This window comes from Seriola dumerili, unplaced genomic scaffold (assembly GCF_002260705.1).
Source record: "Seriola dumerili isolate Sdu_G_001 unplaced genomic scaffold, Sdu_1.0 BDQW01000167.1, whole genome shotgun sequence".
Classification (NCBI taxonomy): domain Eukaryota; kingdom Metazoa; phylum Chordata; class Actinopteri; order Carangiformes; family Carangidae; genus Seriola; species Seriola dumerili.
The window spans coordinates 691,197-713,213 of NW_019174422.1; the positions used below are offsets into that span (position 1 = coordinate 691,197).

The 22,017-nt window shown below is 39.6% G+C and overlaps 2 protein-coding genes across 2 annotated transcripts in view; one reads left to right on the forward strand and one right to left on the reverse strand.

Annotated features, from left to right (window-relative positions):
- The first annotated feature begins 1,161 nt into the window (after window positions 1-1,161).
- Window positions 1,162-16,112, forward strand: slc29a2 (solute carrier family 29 member 2). Its single transcript, XM_022752203.1, has 13 exons — window positions 1,162-1,399; window positions 5,079-5,135; window positions 5,365-5,446; window positions 8,289-8,434; window positions 8,547-8,686; window positions 8,784-8,918; window positions 9,140-9,237; window positions 10,084-10,153; window positions 10,644-10,819; window positions 10,915-11,017; window positions 11,194-11,279; window positions 13,324-13,523; window positions 15,721-16,112. The coding sequence occupies exons 2-13, from the start codon at window positions 5,104-5,106 to the stop codon at window positions 15,830-15,832; spliced, it is 1,380 nt and encodes a 459-aa protein (XP_022607924.1). The 5' UTR covers window positions 1,162-1,399; window positions 5,079-5,103; the 3' UTR covers window positions 15,833-16,112.
- A 5,041-nt stretch (window positions 16,113-21,153) lies between these two features.
- The window catches only part of LOC111226896 (serine/threonine-protein phosphatase PP1-beta catalytic subunit), a 29,098-nt gene continuing 28,234 nt past the window's right edge, over window positions 21,154-22,017 (reverse strand). Inside the window, exon 9 of the mRNA XM_022752204.1 lies at window positions 21,154-21,740. Coding sequence (XP_022607925.1) covers window positions 21,636-21,740 — 105 coding nt within the window. The 3' untranslated portion in view covers window positions 21,154-21,635. The remainder of the gene's footprint in view (window positions 21,741-22,017) is intronic.

Below are 22,017 nucleotides of genomic sequence, written 5' to 3' on the forward strand. Positions count from 1 at the left end.
TTTTCACTCAGATGCCTCCTAAAGTTAATCCGGCCATATTTGAAATGTAGCTGATAAGCTATTTAATTTACAAAATACTGTTTTTACAAATCAAGTCACAAATTACTGAAACCTTCCTGTTTATACGTTGTCAAATATTATATATTTTTCCATAAGCAACTGGTAAACAGGTTGTGAAATTATATACATATGATCATACAATAAAGCACATTTTATAAACTGTATAAAATGGTGTGAACAACTTGACCCATTAGAGCTTGTCCTTCCAATCAACCAATCAGACTGTTACCATTTATAGACCTCACTGGTGACAAATGCCCACAATAAACATTTAAGTACAGGGATACCAAATTTATCACGACACTGGAAGTGCTTGCTTTGTAGCTTTGCACCTATGATGACTCTGCAGCCCTACATAGGAAACTACAGTAAACTGTATTAAATGATTGTCATTCCAAAATGAGCTTTGCTTTCTCAGTATCTGTTTGGTCTCTTATATTGTATCATTACCAGTACAATCCTACATATTTAATTTGATCAGATTTATTCATGCAGAAATACACCACACACACAAAAAAAAAATTATGCCAAAAGTATGAGTTGGGATAATGCGGTGTATCTCTTCAGCCTACTCCTCTTCTAAAACAAAATGAATAAATAAAATAAAATGAACAAGATTATATCACTCTTCTGATCAAGCCTAGCTTATAATTTGACATAATCCAAAATCAGATTTGCAGGATAATTCTTGCTTGTATTTCAGAAACATAAGGATCAAATTTGTTTTAGCTTATTCTTGTGAATTTCATACATGTAATATTCATCTTAGCCTCTAGCCAGTCCTATATTCTTGGTCACTCAAACCAAGTTGTAACTTTATGAATCAAAATGTTGACTATATTTGAACCATTTTTTCCAGACAATTTTAATTCAAGACATTTAAAACATGAAAAAAAAGCTAAAACATTACTTTGATCAGCAGTACATCAATTTCTCAGAAAGGACACATGCAATAGGCCTTAAACTGAGGGAGGAGCTATTTAAAAAAAAAATGAAAAAAGAAAAATGACTGAATGCATTTGACACCCATTGCATCACTATTTCCTGTAATTTCTAAAGCCTCTGTCTGAAAACACATGTATCAAGAAGAGAACACATTTTTCTAACACAGACGATGTGCGTGTGGGTGTATTTTTGGCCCTAATGACACACCATACCCTAATCAGCAGGCAGATTATCCGTAGCTAGCCATTTGTACTCTCCCGCCACGTGTGAACGACGAATACATGTAGCTAGTAGTCTGTCTACACCGTTTTGGACCATTTTTTAACATCTCAAGTGTTTGGTTTTACGGTGGGAACATTATGAAAACACAGTGACGACCAACATTTTCTGCAAGGTGAGTCTCTGTCACATTCCTGCATCACGTTAGCTAGCGCTGATGGTCACAGATGGTGATGTTTCAAACGGTTAGCGTTGTGTTTTACAATGAAATGTTGTTTTCGTCGTCCTTTTAAAAAAAAAAAACCAGAAAGAACAGGGGTGTTTTCTTCACCGTCGACAGGCTGATGAAACAAGAATGTGACTCAGGTTTCCTCCTGTCTCAAATAACGTTTGACTGCTAAACTGGACACAGTGTAAACTACTGTTCTCTAAAGACTTAATTATTAATTATACCTTAATACTTGTAATAATAATAATAATAATACTTATACTTAATCGTAATGATATTTAAATCTATACCATAGTAAATGCGTCATTATGATCGAGTGTCGTCTGCTATTATTTGCTTATCCGCTCCTTCTTCACTGTAAGAGCCAGATTGAATGATTGAATTGGTGCTTAGTAAAGACCACATTTTACAGAATCCCCTTTTATATATGACGGGGCCATTCATATTTTTGTTAAGTTATATATTTCAGTAATGACGTTGAACCGCAACTGTCGAATTAAATAACTTTATTCAACTCTGTGTCTATTCTACTCTATGTCTATTTACCTGCTATTGATGTAGCCACATGTCCCACATGGTTGTTGTGATTCAGTCTGGATTACTGTAGGAAGTGATAATCTCCTGTGACTCAGAGAATCAGGAGCATCCCAGTATATGACTGGTGTCTTTTTCAATGAGACTGAGTTAAGTGCTATGACTCAAAACGGCAGCAGCAGGGAGTGGACCAACAAACCCAGCAGTTCCCAAATTGAAGTCAAAAAGTTTTAATGGGTTTACTTCCACTCTGCAACCACTTCTGCTCATTGTTTTTAATTGCATCTCAATATGTGAGGTACAGTCTGATGTATTACATCAGCAAATTTCTGTCAGTGAAAGAAATAACTGTGTGTGTGTGTGTGTGTGTGTGTGTGTGTTATTTAATTACTACAAGTGTGCTTCTGGGAAAATATATGGCAAGATGTCTGAGGATGAAGACACAAATAGTGAAAAGAGACACAAACAAATACTGTTGATGTTTCTGGGATCAGAGCAAGTCATGTGTAGTCCTGTGTTTTAGCAGCTGTTTATCCTCCACACTTTATCATCTCCCATCTAAATGGCTCTCTTGGATCCCTAAAGCTAAACAGCCAGTGTCTGCACATTGTTGTTTTTCTCACACCTACTGAATATGCTGACAAAACCCTCATTTGATGAATCCTCACAGTTATGTTTCTGTGTATAAAGAACAGTGAACTGGAATGGCATCTGGAGAGCGAGTTGTTATGTTGGTAACACCCCACCTCCGGTAGACCATAAACATTTTTCTCATGTTTGTCTCAGTGATGTCGCATACAGCAATTAGGCCGCTCCTCTTGTCTGCACGTTTAGTGGCTGGAAGAGGGGGGGGGGGAAACGTAGGAAATAAAGAAGAATCAAGTCCTGTCCGGCCCCCCCCCACTACCAAATGTGGTTTACCTGTTTTGTCCCTTCACTCGATATTTGAGCTTCGCTGGGTTCACTAGAGGATCAGCTGAAGGGGGAACGTTTCTTTGTGCTTTGCACTCAGTTTAACATATGAATGTACAAGCAGGATTTGTGACATCACAACCAGTTTAGGAACCAGTTGTGGTCCAGTGTGTATGATGTGGAAACTTGAAGCCTCCAGGTCAGATACGCTGAGAATGGACTTCACTGAAGTAGAAAATATCTTGTATCCAGCAGTTAAACATGCATGTTCGGATCAAATTTGTTGATCTTCTCTGTGGAAAATTATTCCTATTATTGTCTCAAAACTTTCTTTCTTTCTTTTCCTTCAGGTTTTTTAGATTTATCCTTCCATCTTGTTGGGTATTTTATCATTGTGCCAACAGAACTCACTCTGCCCTAATAAAATGGGTCCACACTGTGTTCACAAGGCAACAATCATTGCCTCCTATTACAGAGACTCTTTAATGGGAGACGTGATAAAGAATTGAACTTGAGCTACTAGCATGATGGATGAGGAGTCGGTACTTTGGCAGCGGTTCAGCTATGCACAGTATTTCTCAAAGCAAACTTATAACATCTGCAAACCACTACATAATATAACAAATCTGTTCAACCACTTTAAGAAGCAGCATCAGTATTTCGGCTGTAATATCCAGACTTGAGTCATAGGCTGGTTTAAGTCTGGATTTTCTCAACAGTACATTTCAAAACTGAGAATAAAGATGATAATTCAGAGGATGGATCATGATTGTGTGTTAAAAAGATTGTGATATGTTTTTTTTTTTTTTTTTTTTTTTTTACCTTGTTCACAATTTGTTTCTATCAGACACCTAAGCTTGTAACTATGTCTTACAGAGAACAAAATATTACCTCTTTACACGTCAACAAATTGTTTTCGTCTGATGTCTGCAATCTTTTGAATCACGTGTTCCTATGACTGGGCTGTTTGACAGCCAACCAACATGTGTCTACCGATTATGAAATAACTCTGTGGCAGAAGATGTGTACACAGCTGATAATTTATTAATCTGGGCGGTTGGCCATAAAGGACCAGATTGATTTGAAGAACTGCTCACCTGTAAGTACAATTACAAAAGAGAGTGAAATGTGGTTGAACAGTGTTTTGTATGATTTGAGTCATGAACATACCTCAGTATCTTATATCAGGCTTTTAGTGAGATTAGACAAGCTGACATTCCTGTTCACACAAGTGACCTGTAAAGAACTTTTGCTTCTGTTAGGTGTGTTTTCAGGCCTGACCTTAAACAACCTGAGGATGTGTTTGCTGTGCTGACTTCAGTGTGTCCTTTGTTAAAAACACACAGGAAAACAGAACGCCAGCCAGTTGTTTGACTTGGCTTCTATTTGAGATCAGTGAGGATATATGCAAACTCTTTCTGTCCACAACACAGACTGTATAGGGGACAGTGTGATATTAATTCTTTGGGTTTATCTCATGCTGTCTGCCTCTCGTTTGATTCAGAAGAACAAAGCTACACTATGGGAGCTGAAGCAGCGCGCAGTCTGTTTATAACTGAATGTGTCTAGTCTGCTCCTCTAACAAGTCAAAACAAGCTGAGCAGCCGTACTGAACCGTACTCTGCCAGCGTTAATGCTGTCAATACCTTTTCAGTAATGTTGTTGACTTTGCCGGCTGGGTTTTATTTCTAGAGAATACACTGCCGTGTTTGTGTGTACAGCGGGAGTGGACTCTCAGATTCTTGACTTATGCACACATTAAAAAGGGACAGAGTTTGTTCCTGGCCTCGGGGTGCTGGTTCCACCGCCAACACGTCAGCGGAAAATCATTGAAGCTGCACTTAGTGTGATCCTTTAATTAGACATATATTCCCAGAAGCGTTTATGCATTAAACTGCAAGTTGTTCGATAATTAAGTTCATCCTAATAGTCACAGGTTCACTCAACATACCAAAAGTCAAAGTGAAAAGCCTTAATTATCCTGCATCCAGACACACCACTGTTCTCAACAGCTTCTGTGGAGGCGGTTTTGTAGGGACAGCCCCTCACAGCCTCCTGCCAGAATGTAAAAGGATTCCTCCATCTCTAAGAAGCGAAACTTTGGCAGAAACCAAACGACACGCTCAGTAATCTTTGTGGAGGCGTGTCTGACCGTTCCTCTCTCCTGTTGCCCTTGCAGCTTCACCAGAACCTCCTACATCAGGATGAAGGGACGAGCGGACGCTCCTCAAGACCAGTGAGTTCAAATTAGATTAAAAACGAGAACCTCTCACGGAGTTTTTGCTCTCAGTTTCTGTGTGGTTTGAAAAAATTTTTTTGCTGATTTTAACTTAAAGGCTTTTTCATTTCCCTAAAAATACTGATACTTGCTGGCTGTGCTTTAAAAATGATACTGTGGTAAGGCACTTGTCATTTGGTTGCTGTAAATCCTTCTTCAAATAACATGCTTTACTTCCCATCCACAGGGGCTACCTGGTTGGAATTTGTTTCTTCATTCTGGGCCTGGGAACGCTGCTACCATGGAACTTCTTCATGACTGCGTCATTGGTAAATACGTAGCAATTATTAATCCTAGTTCTGACACATTAAAACATCTGATGTATAGAGTCATAATCCACATAAAAGCCTTTCTCTAAAGCAGTGGTTCTCAAACATTTTCACACCGTCACCCCTAAACTGACACAAATTAGACCATGGACCCCCATCTGATAAGATCTTTGCTTTTAGATTGTCAAGGACCCCTGGGGGTCCCTGCACCCCATTTTCAAATTAAAATATGTAACTTTTCCACATTAATCCAAATCCAAATGTTTCAATCAATTTTCAAACCAGAGAAATCTGTGATTTTAAACATGGTAACAGTACGTGTCATTGGTCGCCTCTCAATGACATCATATCCTCTACGATCATGTGTCAGTGTGTTTTTCTGACAGAAGCTCAACATTGACTTTTATCTAGTTTTAAGCCACATACACTTTTGACACCTTGGTGGTTTTCACTCTATATTTGAACCAGATGAAGGATTTTAGTCGTCGGACGTCTGGATCTGAAGTTATCAGAGAAACAAGCTGAGGAAATGTTAGACAGCTCAGCTCCCAGCTGCTGGAGACGTCCTGTCCTGTGTCACTGAAGAGCGTCGCTGAATCTCTGAATTTAATCCTCTGGTGTGTTTGTTATGGAGAGGAGGACACCTCTGTGGATCATTCAGCTGCTGGTAAAAACCTGCTGAACGTCTGCTTCATAAGTTATCAGAGAAACAATCAGAACAAAGGTTAGCATCAATCTCAGCTCCAGCTCTTCCCTGAGTCTCTGTCCTCCGTACAGCGTCGCTCAAACACTGACTTTACATGTCAAACTGCTTCATTCAGTGTTTTTAATGGTTCTGGGTCTGTTTGATTTCCTGAACCACTGACTCTGAAGGAATCCAAACCGGGAGGAGCATACAGTAAACTCCCATGATCCCATGGTCCTTTCATGGCGTCACCCAACGCTGTCTTTTGTTAGTGTTTTGATTGAGAGACACCTAGAGGCAGAAGTTACAGACTGTGTGTTTAAGAACCACTGCTTTAAGTGAAGGCGAGGGAATTGTTGATCTGGGGCTTTACTACTTAAACCTCTTAAAGAATCACATGAAGGATGGTTGACAGTGGTCTTAAAGCTGTTTTTATATATTTCAAGAAAATGTCTGGAAAAAACAACAGTATGTAACGTAAGTGTACATGACGGATCAGATTAGTCAAAATGGTGTTATGTAGCCCAGTGACTAGTTGAGGTCTTTCATGTTGTGCAGTCTGGGTGTATGATGTTGTCATGACCTGCAGCGACCCATAAATCCACACAGTCTATCATATGACTGAAGGTAACCATGTGTGGGTGACTGCACATGTGCTCATGTGTCGGAGTGAAGCCTCTTTTCGCGTAGATGTTACCTGCATCTGTGGCGTCTCGCCAGCACTTTGGTTCCTGCTGAAAGCTTTGACACTCGACAGTCAGGGATATTTTCAGCTTGCTCACTGATAGGACGTGGAGCTGTGCGAGCGTGACCAGCGTCTCAACAAATGACAGCAGTGTTATTATTGTCATCTGTCACCGTCACTAGACTTATCTGGGTCTGTGCTCTTTACTCCTTTTGTTCTTGAGTGCACTGACCCCCCTTTAGTAGTTTACCATCTGCCTTTGTCTCCTTTGTTACATTACAAGGCTGTAGTATTGGATACTTCATTGTCATTATAACTTGTATAAAGATACAATGCCAGAGGATTGTTTCGAAGTCGGGCTGTCTTAAAACTGCGTTAATTATTTTTTTGTGTTTTGGCTACTTAGGGCCAGTGAAACAAACTGTGAATAAACTGTGATATTATTAACCTTATAAAGCTGATACGGGAGGAAGGAAATAGTTGCTTATTTACACATGAAATAGAAACAAGCAACGTTAGCATTCATCTTTGGTCGCTGAATATTCCACTGTTTCCATGAGCTAGTTGCTAACTTTGTTTGCTGTTCGGTGTGTTGATCTGAACACCTGAGATCTGCTGAAACTGTCAGCTCATTTAAATCGGGGCTTCAAATGTCACTATTTGCTGCAGCTTACCAATAAATTACATGTATCTTTTTAGTCCATGCATTTGCTTGTTGTTAATGTCTTTTATCACTATCTCATCTTTTTAAAAACGGTGGCCTAAATTTCCTACCTGATCTTATGTATTTGAATATTTTTATTTTTATTTATTCATATTAGTTTTTATTGTTTTTAAATGCTATTCTAATGTCATGTTAATGTTCTATTTTTAATTTCCACGCCTCTGTAAAGCACTTTGAATTGCCTTGCGTCTGAATGGTGCTCTATAAATAAATGTGCTTTGAGCAGATAATGCACTGGGAGTGCATCAGAAGTGCTTGGTTGAAAAAGGCTGAGGCTGGAAACTGTGTTGATAAAAAAAACAAAAAAAAACAGTGACAGCAAATCATGACAGTAAATTTGTGGGATGTAAAACCAAAACAATGAGCTAAAAGATGCTAAAATGCCCCGGTGAGCTGAGGGGACCTGCACTTTTCACATTATTTGACCCATTCTTAGTGTAAGAGAAGTGATAGGTGCAGCATTAAAATGAAGGATTGGTGTATAGTATATCCTTTTGAGTTCAAGTAAATATATTTATATGGAGATAAATTCTCTAAATAAGCTGAGCAGTATCCACTGAGTAAAAAACTGGCTGTCTAAATTGTAACGGTAACAAAAGTTGCCCTCACAACTGTAGAATTGACATTGATTGATTATATGCTTGCATGTAAAAATATACTGTCTGTATGTATGTATCTTTATGTGAAATGGAAGGATGATTTGACAGTGATAATCTAACTTCTGTGCTGTTCCCTCTGGGTGTTGTAGTATTTCCAAGGTCGCCTAAATACGACAGAATCGAGCAACGGCACAGTGGTGGTCCACAAAGAGTACTACTTCAACAACTGGATGACCCTGCTGTCCCAGCTGCCCCTGCTGCTGTTCACGCTGCTCAACTCCTTCCTCTATCAGAGGTCAGTGAAGGCGTGTTTTTCCAGGCACAGAGGGAGGTTGGTTTTCCTCCGGTGTATTTTTCTTCATTCTTGGTTAAATCACTAATGTGGGTGTTGACTCCTCTTGTTTCAGGATATCAGAGGCGATGCGTATCGCAGGTAGCCTCGTTTTTATCCTGCTGCTCTTCTTCCTCACGGCTGTGCTGGTCAAAGTGCCCATGAAGGAAGATCGCTTCTTCTCTGTTACCATGGCTACAATCTGGTTCATCAACTGTAAGTCGGTGCGAGTCTGTGTGAGCGAAAAGCCTGACAGAAAGAGACGCTGAGAGTAGCGCACAAGAGATTTAAATGTGACACTTGCTCTCCCCAGCGTTTGGTGCCGTGCTGCAGGGCAGTCTGTTCGGCCTGGTGGGTCTGCTGCCTCAGAAGTACAGCACCGTCTTCATGAGCGGCCAGGGCCTCGCCGGGACCTTTGCTGCCATCGCCATGCTGCTAGCCATAGCCAGTGAGCCACCCGCATACACACAAAAACGCCACTGGGTGCCTAATCCCCGGTTGCCTAGTAACGGAGGACATAGAAAATGGATGTGGAGCTGGTCAAATTAGCATGACGCCACCCACCACACAACACACTCTGTTCTGTTTCAGAGGACTCGGCTCATGTTGGGTGCTTTTTCTCTCTCCCAGAACTCTTCACTAACGTGCGTTTTTGTGTTTGTCACTCAGGTGATGCAGAGTCTGAGTCAGCAGCGTTGGGTTACTTCATCACACCATGTGTGGGGACGGTCATCACACTCTGTAGCTACCTGATTCTGCCTCGCCTGGTCAGTCAGCATCCAGATCTGCATGCCTACATTACCCACAATCCATTTAACTTAATTATAGTTAATTATAGTACAGCACACAGTAAAATAAATTTAAGTCAAAGATGGATTGCTGTTAAACATTGTCTTACCTGGTCTGACTGTAATCAGGCAGAGAACTGAGGTGGATTTTTAATGAAATGTGAATGAACTTAACTCGTCCAAGTTGGTCAGCAAAAAAAAGTTGCACATACTTTTCTGGAATCCCTCTAAACTCATGCTGTCTTTCTAGAAATGGCTCTGAACAGTCACAACATGAAAACAGAATATACGGGACACAGACAGTGTGACAACTGTTACATCAACATTTAAAGGGAGTGAATGTGAACGCAATAGGTGTGAGATTATTGATGACTGAAGTCCGTGATTTTCCCCATCACGTCGTGCCCATAGTAGATAAAGATATAAAATAAATATTATGGTTTGTATTAATTTGACATAAACTGCAGTTATAGCATGAAACAAGGAGCATTGACCATCATAGATAGATATAAAATACATTTTGCTTTAAAATACTCATTAATTATTCAAGCAGTCTGAACGATGACTGTGGTCTCACTGTGAAAGAAGCATCTTCATGATGAAACAGACACCACCTGTTATATTTTATTGTAATAGAGGCAAGCAGTCCATCTAAAAAAAAAAACATTAAATCATGTTTTATCTTTCTCTAAACGATCTCTGTTTTGTAAATGATACAGAGCAGATCACAACATTAAAGCATAATCCATGTTTTTAGTTTAGTTTATTCATTTTTAGTTTTTCAGCTCTAAGGCCTAATTTGTGTTGTGTGATGTTACCATGCAGGAGTTTGCGCAGTACTATCTGAACAAAAGCAGCACCTATGAGGCCGGCACCAAAGACGAGCTGCTGAGCGGTGAGTTTGGCTTCAACACACAACCTCCCACTTAACGTCATTCTGTCTCCGAGGGACGCTGTCATTTCACCACGTGACCACATTTTGTGTGAGTGCGAGCTTTTTAAGATTAGTTGAATTATCATCATCAAACGTTGGTCCGTCAGTGAGCGAACATCTGTTTGCCTTTCCACCGAGTTGACGAGTCCGTCCTTCACAGCCTGCTTGAATCAAATCAATTCAGTGGAACATTATCTCGTTAAGTCAGTTGACCCTCTGTTTATCCAATTAGAGCCCCGGCAGTGCCCAGACAAAGACTGAGCCTGTTAGACTCACACAGGCCCACGCGGTTTTCCATGAATAATAAAAAGCCACCAGAGCTGCACCTACTCACAGAAGTCACTCAGCCAGATGCCATATTTGAAATATTCCTCCAAGCACGTGTTTGAACAATAAAGTGTTTTACGCGTAAATGGAAGAGTGGATGAAGTGTGTGTATATTCAATTGCAGAGAGCAGCACAGTGGAGAACGGGAAGCTAAACGGCCATGCTAACGGCTCAGTGACCAGCAGTCCAGCTGAGGCCGAGGTGGACCCCAGGCCGGACGGGACCGCGCAGGCCTTCCTGTCACTGGAGCAGGTGGACAGGGAACAAGCCAAAGCCTCGGTCATAGAGGTCTTCAAAAAGGTAAATCCACTTGTTTGATACTCACAGTTTCTCAGTAAATCAAATGGTTCTGCGATGTCTTAAAAGTTTTTATTTTTTTTCCTTTTCTTTTTCAGATCTGGGTGATGGCGTTCTGTGTGACGTTTGTGTTCACAGTCACTCTGTCTGTCTTTCCTGCCGTCACCGCAGATGTCAAAACATCATTCCCAGGAAAATGGGGTAAGACTGTGCCTTAGTTTAACTCACTGATTAAGGTGAGCCCATTAGTCCAGCCCCTGGGTCTAACAACGTCTCTGGTGGAAACCCCGTTTGTAATCTGTCTGTTCTCTGATATGCTGTAGACTGATGGTCAAATCCTCCTGTCTCCTAATTCTCTCTTTTCATTCTTTCATCAGATCGCTTCTTTCTCTCAGTGTGCTGCTTCTTGATGTTCAACATCAACGACTGGCTCGGTCGCACCATCACCACCTTCATACGTTGGGTGAGTATCTGATAATAGATCAGAGATCGGAGAGGATAGAAATGTTGTTTGTCTGCCATTTCTCCCTCTGCTTACTCTGTTTTTAGAGTTTGTTGATTTAATATATGTAAAAAAAAAGAAAAAAAAAAGAAAAAAAAGTTAGAGGAGCAAGCATGTGACTTGAAGGTCGCCAGTTCGATCCCTGGACTGGCAGGATTGAATCTGGGTGGGAAAAGTGAAAGAATAGCACTTACTCAACCTTCATCAACAGCACTGTGGTGCCCTTGAGCAAGTCTCTTAATCCCAACTGTATTGATCGGCATTGATGTAATCTTGGATGCTCTTTTTATGGCCACATTATTGAGCTTTACTGCCTCGACGTTAGTGCCACAACTTCTCTATATTAATAAGGATTATATTGCATTACATATTTTAATATAGGACATTTTCAGTAAAACAAATGAGACACTGTTTAAGGTTAAAGTAACCAGACGGAAATGTTTGTTTTATGGCTAACCAGGCACTTTGTCACACCGTTGCAAAATTCACTTAATAAGGCTGAAAGTCTACAGCCAAGCTAGAGGCTCTGAGCATGTACTTAGTCTTAGTTAGTAAACAGGTATGATGTTTGCCATGTTCACCATCTTATTTAGAGATGATTTAATTTTCTGCTACTTCATACTGCTACTTCATTCACAACAGCTGAGAAGGAAATATTTTACTTTTCTACTCCTGTGCATTTACATGACTTCTACAGTTACTTCACATACTTAACAGACAACATCGTATAAAATGATGCATTGTTATACATTAAATTACCCAACTATATATAAAACACTTAATATTATCTCCATCTCGACCAGCTACAACATTAACATGGACTTTACATGTTAATACATCAATAATGATAATCAGATAATATCAAATCTAATAAGAAAACACCCTGAACAGATCACACACACACACACACACGCACGCACGCAGTTCAAGAAACTGACTGTCATTTAAGTGCTGTTTGTTGTGTGTTGGTTCCAGCTGTGATCAAACAGAGCGGAGCAGATTGAGTGATTTGACTGTGGAGAAGATCGCGCTAGCAGCATATAATGCTATTGACATACTGACCGACCCTGTTGTATTCAGGTCTAATGTGTTTACACAACCCATCCAAGTGAGAGCAGTCATTAGAAACGGTTACAGCAAGTCATGGAGGAAACATGACTGTGTCCCTGTGTCCTTGACTGGAAATGACCTCATACATCCCCCAGTGGAACAATGATAATAACATATTAAACAGCGGCCTGTGGGCTAATGGGATTGGGCTCTCGCTTTTGTTGCTGTTTCAGACACTGTTATCACATTTTAGCTGTTTTTATCACGCCAGATGGTTCTGTCTCTAACACACCACTGCTTTCTCAGCTCCCACGCCTACACATCAAAATCCCTCCTGTGGCCCACATCCACACTATCAGGCATTCCTGTTTGATTGCACTGCAACACAGAACTAAATTGCAACATCATCTCCTATTGTACATGTAGGAATGTTTGTTATTGTGCTGACAGTTTGTTCTACAGACGGTTTAAGTTTGAGATGTCCATCCGCTCCCTTTTTAAGTTCTTTCTACCTAATGTCGTTTTTATGCCTCCACGCTGGCAACCGTCGGAGCCGGAGGCATGTTGTTTCCGGTTGTACGTCCACCCATTCTCGTGGGCTGGATGTCTCAGTAGCGCGATGATGGAACTTCTTCAAATTTGACACAAATATTCACTTGGACTGGCTGGTCAAAGGTCATGGTCACGTGATCTCACATTCTTGTGAATGCACTATATCAGGAACACAATGTGATATCATTTTGTATCCAAATGGTCAAAGGTCAACTTCACTGTGACATCATAATGTTCTGCAAAAACATTTGTGGCCATTATTCAACACTGTAACTCAGAAAGGAAAGACTGAGACCATGTTTCCTGATACTTAGCTGGTTGGTGGAGGAAACAGCCACGAGGTGGTGATTCTTCTTTATGCTCTTCATTCATTATGAACTCATCTTTCCTGTCTCCTCTGCAGCCTTGTAAAGAGTCTCGTCTGTTCCCGGCGCTGGTCGTCTCCAGGGTGGTGTTCATTCCTCTGCTGATGCTCTGTAATGTCCAGACCCGCTCCTACCTTCCCGTCTACTTTGCTCACGATGGTGCTTTCACTGCCATCATGGCTCTCTTTTCTGTGTCCAGCGGCTACTTCGTCTGCCTCTCCATGTCCTACGCACCACAGTAAGTACAAACAACTTTGACATTAAATTTGGCACCACCTTAACTTTTACTGCAGTTCTGCAGCTTGGATTACACCTGATACACTTTCATAGACAGTTGTTTTTATAGTTGTTTATGTGTGTTGTTATTTTGGAGCATGGACTGTTTCAGCTCACTGTGTTCTGCTCCAACAGAGGTGTTAAAGTGGGCTGCTAAAAACCTTCTTTTAAATGATAAAATGGTTGTAGTTTATCTTCTTTAACTTTATCTGAAATTGAGTTAAATAATAAACATATATAATCTAATACACAACTATAAAACTGCTGACTAGGAGAATGAAATCCACAGGAAAATCAAATGAATTGAAGAAGGAGCTGTGTTTTGGTTAGAGACAAATTGACAGGGTTCTGTGAGTCAAACATCACTGGCACCATATATGGGAGATAAAAAATCTTACCGAGCAGCACCTCCTCCACCTCATACCAGTTCAGGTCAATGAGTTCTTCCAATTGTAAACAAACATGGCAACTGAAGTTTCTCTTAGTATGGACCAAGATCCATTCTGTATTACACAATAGAAACATTTGTGGACTTTTATTTTCTAAAAAGTATTCAAATGAAAGTAATAAAATGACAGCCTGCAACAATACTTAAAAAAGTGTTTGGGTTATATCCATAACCTTAAGTGCTCTTTCATAGCATTTGTTTGATGTCTCACTGTGGGAGATACTGACTCCCAGGTTTGCAAGACGACCGTCTCCAGTGGCGCTACACAGGGGCGGAGCCACATTCTGAGAAGAGTCTGCACCACAGATGGAATGTGCTGGAGTTGGTGCCGTGACATCCAACCTATCAAATCTGGCAGCTATGTGGGCCGAGGCCCAGCTGCACACACTTCTTGAATAGCCCTTAATTAAAGCAATCAAGCAAAGCTTTATTCATATAGCACATTTCATTCCAGGTGGAAGCACAATGAGCTGCACGGAGCAAGAGCTACCACAGAAGCTGCAACCACAAAGACGATGTGGATAGAAAGAAAGATAATATATTAGACATCAATGAACACAAATTAAAGCAAATGTATAAATGATACATATGAATTAAAAATAATAATAATAATTAAGATCAATGACCGATCAAGACATGGAAATTGGAAACATGGAAACTATTAAAAATTAGGGATAAAATAGTAGTAAAATAAAATAATAATCCAGACCCAGATAGGCCACCCAGCTCTGGATACCTCTCGCACAGACGTCCCAATGGAATGGCCACTACTGAGGAGGCCATCAGACCCAACAGCCTCCGGCATTGTTTGAGGGTAACGGCATTGCCTCTGTGAAACGGTGCTAGATTCGCCCGCATAGCTCCCACCTTTTCTGGGGATATGGCTCAAAATATCACTACTTTCCCAATAAGTGTAGGGGTGAAAAGTAGTGCTACTTTTCTGAAGGTATTCCTACCTGTGAGGTATTGCTAACGCTGCCTGTTACAAGGTATTGCTACCCTGCTAGCTGTGCCCTCGAATCGGTGGACAGTTTAGCTTAGCGCCCAACAGCAACGTTGTCAAAAGGGCTCCTGTGAGAAGCCAATGAGGGCTGGCGCTATGCTATTTGTGGCTCTGTAGAGGTCACGCAGGAGTTGCTCTCCATAGTGAGCCATGAAACCGAAGTACCTAAACTACACTGTATGGCTCATGATTACCATGGTATGCAGATCCAACCTTTGAGTCTTGGAGGCTCCTTGAACGCACCAGCACAGTGTTTTAAAATCACCTCTGGATCACCATGACAATATAGCATAACCAACTTGGCACCACTTTGCAATAAGACTACCCTTATGAATGATTTATGAACAGTTTATAACTAGTTATAAGCTGTTATAACATTAGATAAAAAGGTTAAGTGACCTGTTGCTTGCCAAATAGTGAGCCCACATCAATGTATGAAATGTATGTGTTATAACTTGTTTATAATGGTTTATTTATGATTTATAAGTGTTAACAACCAAATTAATAACCTAATTATAAGCTATTAAGTGGATGAATGTACACTGATGAATCAGCAAGTTTATGCAAGTCTTAGCAGGTTTATTTTTTATCTGTAGTGAGGTGAAACGACTGGCTGCCTATAAAGGTTTCTGGAAAATGATCAACATAATATAAAGAATGTGATTTGTCTGACCGCTGACCTTCTGTTCCCACCTGCTCTCTCATCAGGTTAGTGGAGCCCAAGGATGCGGAAACTGCAGGAGCCCTGATGACCTTCTTCTTGGCCCTGGGTCTGTCCATAGGAGCAGCCCTGTCCTTCCCTCTGAGAGCTCTGGTCTAGACACACACACACACACACACACACACACTCACACACACATACATACACACACACACTCACACAGAAAGACTGTATACACACCTGGAGGCAGAACTATGATAAATGGTTTCTCATCAGTCTGCCCTTCGTGGTGGGCGTTCTCTTCTTTGTCCTCATTCATCTGTCAGGTGCTGCTTGCTGCATGTGTTGCCGCATGTTTTACAGCTTGACAGTCTTGACGACCGAGGACCCTGAGTGACTGGTTAAAAAAACAAAACAAAAAAAAAAAAAAAACAGCTGATGAAGTGATATTCCTAAATGAAATAACTTCCTACTGAAGTAGGAATAAGGGAAATACTGTTTACTTTGATTAACTTCTGGTAATGTTACCTGCTGCAAGCCTGAAGAGGAAGGTTAGAAAACATTTGATTTCCTCGGTGTATAGTTATCATCATAGGTTTGACAATAAAAAGAGATTTTGTTGGTCTTTGTGTTTCTACATTTTTAGGTTTACATTCTTTACAGTTGGGTCCAAAAGTATTTGGACAGGGAATCAATTTTTGTAACTCTGCACTGTAATGGATTTAAAATGAAGCCATCAAGATGTGATTTAGACTTTCAGCTTTAATTCATTAACTGTTTAGGAATTACAGACATTTTTATACATAGTTATACAAACTTAGTTTTCAGAGGCTCAAAAGTCATCGGACTATTTACTTACAATCAATTTCATGGCCTGTGTGGCCCGTTCCGTTGTTATTTCAAGACAAATTAAGCAGATAAAAGGCCTGCAGTTGATTCCAAGTCATGAATTTGCATTTGGTATCTGTCCAAAGAGGTGCTGATACCAGTGAAGGAAGCTGAAAAAGCAAAGCTATCGGAAAAACAAGGAAATAAAGGAAAACATATATGAGCTCAGCCACAGCAAAAGGCCTGGAAGAGCACAGAAGATGAATGCAGAGGTTTTACCACAAGGTGCAAACCACTGGTAACACTGAGACGGGCCAGATTAGACTTTGCCAGAAAACAAACAAACAAAAAAAAAAGCCTGCCCAGTTCTGGAACAAGATTCTTTGGACAGATGAAAGCAAGACGAATGTGGACCAGAACGATGGGAAGAGGGGGGAGAAGCATCCGAAGTATACCATCCACATCATCTGTCAAACATGGTGGAGGCCATGTTGTGTTATGGCATGTGCATGTACGGCTGCCAGTCGAACTGGGTCACGGGTTTTTTTTTATTGATGATGTGACTGCTGCTGGAAGAAGCAGGATGAATTCTGTGTAGTGTATAAGGATTTAAACTCTGCCCAGATTCAGCCAAATGCTGCAAGACTGATACTTCACAGTACAGATGGGTACATGCTGTGAAAGCAACTCAAGAGCTTCTCAAGGCAAAGAGTCACCTGACCTCAACCCAACTGAGCATGCTTTCCACTTACTGAAGACGAAGGCAGAAGGACTGTCAAACACACAGCAGCCGAAGATGAAGCAAAAGATTGAAAAATAATCCTTATATTCATACTCACGTTAGGTTGTCCAATTACTTTTGAGGCTCTGAAAATGGAGGGATTATGTGTAAAAAGTGAAATATTTTTTTATTAACTTGAACCCCTTGAATTGAAATTGAAAGTCTTCAATCACGTCTTGATGGTTTCATTTCAAACTGCATTGAGGTGGTGCACAGAAGCAAAATGATGAACCTGACTGATTTTATTTGGTTTTCTTGTATGTAGTTTTAGGGAGTATGTAGATAAAGGGAAACATTAGAGAGTGTCATTATATTCATCTCCACATGCTGCAGTCAAGAAGACGGATGTATCATATGTGTACATGTTGCCTCAAATAATTTTAGTGACTCTACTTTTTGTTAGAATAACCAGGTATTTTTGATGTCAGGGTCTTGCTGGGATTCTTCTATATTTTTCTAGTGAACAAAAAATATGTTTTAATGCACTGTGCCAGTGGAGGGTTGATGACCTGCCTCATGTGCATGGATGGGTAGCAGAATGGGTGATAAAAAAAAAAAAATGACCTGAAAGAGATGCAAAACAACCACAAAGAACTGCAAAAAGACAGAACAAGCATGTTGCTTTATGCTCAGTACCTCTATGTTGGACGGACTTTAATGTGTCTGTCCCCAGGGGCCCATTCACTCAAAATCCCAAATCCTTTTTCCATTTCCAGTTTTTCCTTATCTCCCAGTCTCCTCTGAAACCTGCTGGATCAGTCGTCTCTCTTCAGCATTTAGCCTACTGCTGCCATCTACTGGTAAAAAGACTCAAGTCCTTCAGAGGCCCAGTTTTATGGCCTAAAAACCATAAGATATTACTGACTAACAGGAAGTAGAAATACAGTTTATAGCACTTGGTAATACTTAGTTTTATCCTTAGACATGCCAGGGTTCAGGCTGACATGATATATTAGTGAAATAACATTCCTCTGTTGACATGAGCCCAGGCTGACATGGAGGATAAAGCTTTGATACGGGAAGTAGGTTTACTTGAAATAAGTTTTTGAATCTTGATGGTGACACCAGGCAGCTGCTGTTTTCTTATTACATGTACAAGTGAAGTGATGCTGTTATTACTCTAAGCCATTAAAACAATCTAATCAGATGTAAATATTAGTTTTTGAATATTGTATAGATATGTATATTGGCCACTTAACTATGTCCAATGGTGTTGGATTTATTTAGACATTGCTACCAATGTGCCATGCTCCAGTAACAAAGAAACTGAAAGTTTTGTTGGGATTTTTTTTCTTATTGTAGTTTCCAAACATGTATAAAAGTTAACTTATTGCCCAAAACTGACGTTGCATCACATTTTATGTCAACTGAAAATTTACCTTTTGTTTTTCTTAAGTGCTCAAAGCTCAGTCTTTATTTTTCTGCTGATTATCTAATTGTGTGTGTGTGTGTGTGTGTTTTTGTATTGTATAAGCATCATGCACATGTAAATGGGGAACATTTGTCTTGTGACAGCTGCTGCTTCATAATGAACTAAGGGCTGAGTCCTAATGGACAGAGCAATATTAATTGGATTTATTATTATTATTATTAATATAATAATATAATAATAATAATAATAATAATAATAAAGAGTGACTTGATTTATACAATCTTCACATCCATTGGAAAAATGGACAAATACAGCAGGTAGTTGTCATGGCAATAGATCATGTCAACGCAGCATCAGACTTTTGAACTCAGTTCATGTTGCAGTGATTTTACATTGGGACCCTAATGTATTATTCCATGTCATACTTCAAGGTAACTAAACAGAAGCCAGTTAAATTCTTCTTAACTACTTGTGTAAAGAATGTAAATGGGATATGGTAGTTCTCAAGCAGTGTACAGTCTGTAATTGCAGTTATTCTAACAGTTGCAGCCTTAACAAAAAAACCTGCTTTCAAAGGTTCATGTTGTGTTTGCATCGCATTGGATTGACAGTTAACACAAGCTGCTGTTCGCCTCCTTGTAAGTACTCTGTGCTTGTTGCTAATTGCAGATGTGTCAACATAGAGCAGCAGGAAATCCTCGCACATTAACAGTCAAGAAACTCAGTGTCAACAAAACAGAATAGTTTTTTTGTGAGTGTATTCAGAGCAACAATATTCATACTTAATGTGATCAATTACATGCAGTTCATCTGTGCTCCATACAAACACACAGAGGATCTTGAACTATCAGTCCGTGCTTCATGAGTTACAGTAAAGGGAATTCATGCCTATGCATGTTCATGTCTCTGTAAGGATCTGACTATTAATAAATTGATGGTTTCAACCCGCTGTGTGTGTGTGTGGTTGTTTTTTAATGGTCATTTATATTAAAACATGAGCTGTATTTTGAGTTAGCTTGATTTGCTACTTGTTGTGATTCTTTGGTTGAATTCTGGCTTGTAATATAAAACTTTTGTCTTGGCAACAAATCCTTCGGTTAGCTGAGTCATCAGGACCAAGACCTTTTAGGGTTATTGAGCAACATCTATGGTCTGTTAGTGTAACTATCATTAAATTTTCAGTATAAAGTCACAAGTCCTGTTGGACACAATGAGGGGAAAATCTTTGCACTGTTTGCTGAGTCTGACACTTTCTTGAAAATATGACAGTTATATCTGCTTTGAGATTTTGTCAGGTAGAATATGTTTAATGTCCGTTAAGCTTTAAAATAACTCTTCAACTGTAGGGAAAAAAAGAGTGCAATGTCTTGCTATAGGGACATCCCAACCAATCAAGAGTATAATTGTTAATCATGATCTCTAATTTCTGTGATGTCTTAATTCCAAAATAAGAGCTCACTGTTATTGAAGATAACTTCAACTAAGATTAAATCCATCATCTATCTGTATTCAAAGAAATGGCAGGATTATGTGAAATAAGATCATGTTAACCTGGATTATTTAAACCCTGTTTGAAGAAACTAAATTTGACTTCATTGTTGATTATCTGACATTAACTTCAAGTTCATCTGGAGCTGTTGTCAGAGTAACAGATCCTGAGGGCCAAACTTGAAATAGTGCAGCTTAGTTGAAAGTGTGATGGATCATGACCACGTCAAGATGTTTTTAACATCATACATAAATATGTTGAGATACAAAGATTCATTTTCATGGAGGTATCAATTAAAAAATGTGGATTATGATTTTTGATGGTGTAAATTAAATTCATAGAGGCCCACAGACATGACAATAGATCTGGGGACCCTTTGAGGGGTCCCAAACCCAAAGCTGGTCACCATTGTTAATAAGCTATAGGATAAGATTAGTACACTTCAAAATAAGAGCTGTTCCAAATTTATTTCTTGATGCTGAAAGGTATGAAATGTTGCTTTATAAATATACATGAAATGGTTTTCGTTCAATTTGAGTCATAGAATACTTGAGTGTGTTGTTATCCATGATGTCTTAATAATTTCTTAAACTTTCCACTGCTTGCTCATTGTGTGAACTGTTGGGTTTCCCTCTATCAGACTGAAAGGTCATGACCTTTCCCTGTAAAGTCGCTTTAGATAATGTATTCTGTGATTTGGCACTATACAAATAAAATTTAACTGAATTGATCCTAGATCAAAATCAAACCTAACCGTTCCAAAAACCATGATATCTTAATGAGGATTAAAGGGATAATTACAGCTGGCTAACAGCACGTTAGCCTGGATTAGTTAAACCCAGGTTTATACAGTATATACTGTAGCTCACACTGAGGGCCAAGGGGTTAGTAAGTCGAGCTCAGGCATCATGTACTTCTTTTTCACCCCTGTTGTAGTGTTTAATTGCAGGTTTCGTAAATGAGCTCTCTGGAGAAGTGATTAACTGTAAGAACCACACAGAACATCCAGATGGATTTATTCCCTGTATTATTTATTGAAAACCCAGCAGTCATCATTAATACCTGTTGTGTCTGTACAGGCAGGGAAGTAAGGAAATGTGGTAAACTAAACTAGCTGTCATTCTGTTTTCAAAAATAAAAGGCAAAAGGACAAAAAGACACAAAAAAGAAACACTCCAATATGCTACAGAATGATACCCTCATGTTTTTCATTTTTCTTTTAACGCTTGTTTTTCAAAATGTTACACAGATGCAGAGAAAAAAAAAAAAAGCATTGAGGAAAAAGAAGAGTGTGTGACAGCAGTTCAGAGGGAGATAAAGAAATAAAAATTTTAATGAAAGACAGGTTTGGGTGGGTGTGTCTTTTAAAACAGTTGTGTTCATCTGTTTTCTCCTCTGCCAAGTGTTGCTTTTACTTATGTTGTGAAAAGCCAACGGGAGACAATTGTTGCCATCATCTTTCTCTCGTTCTGTCTCTTCCTCCCTCCGTCCTTCATCGTTTCTTTGGAGGTTGGGCTGTGCGGGGAGGAGTGACGGGCCGACCAGAGTTCATTCCTCCATACTGGTACTTGGCTTTCTTCTCAGATGGCTTCAGGATCTAAGAACAGACATGGAAGCATTTGTTTTTAAATTACAGAACAACAAAATTATCTGTGTATGTAATACAATGTCTCACAGCCTCTATCTTGACTATTTCCATTTTTCCTTATACTTCAATTCCTAACGGAGAGATGTCTGTTTTACTTCTTTTATAATTTATTATATTATTATGTATGTTACTGTATTATTTTATCCTCTCAGTCTGACTTCTTTGTGATTTCGATGGGGATAGGATTTACATGCACCATTATGTCCCTGCTCAGACCTGGTGTTAA

What these genes read in the sequence shown, in the direction of transcription:
- slc29a2 (XM_022752203.1), top strand. Translation starts at nt 5,104, where the DNA reads ATGAAGGGACGAGCGGACGCTCCTCAAGACCA. An exon ending in GCGGACGCTCCTCAAGACCA is followed by an intron (nt 5,136 to 5,364) that starts GTGAGTTCAAAT and finishes TCCCATCCACAG; the next exon opens with GGGCTACCTGGTTGGAATTT. An exon ending in AACTCCTTCCTCTATCAGAG is followed by an intron (nt 8,435 to 8,546) that starts GTCAGTGAAGGC and finishes CTCTTGTTTCAG; the next exon opens with GATATCAGAGGCGATGCGTA.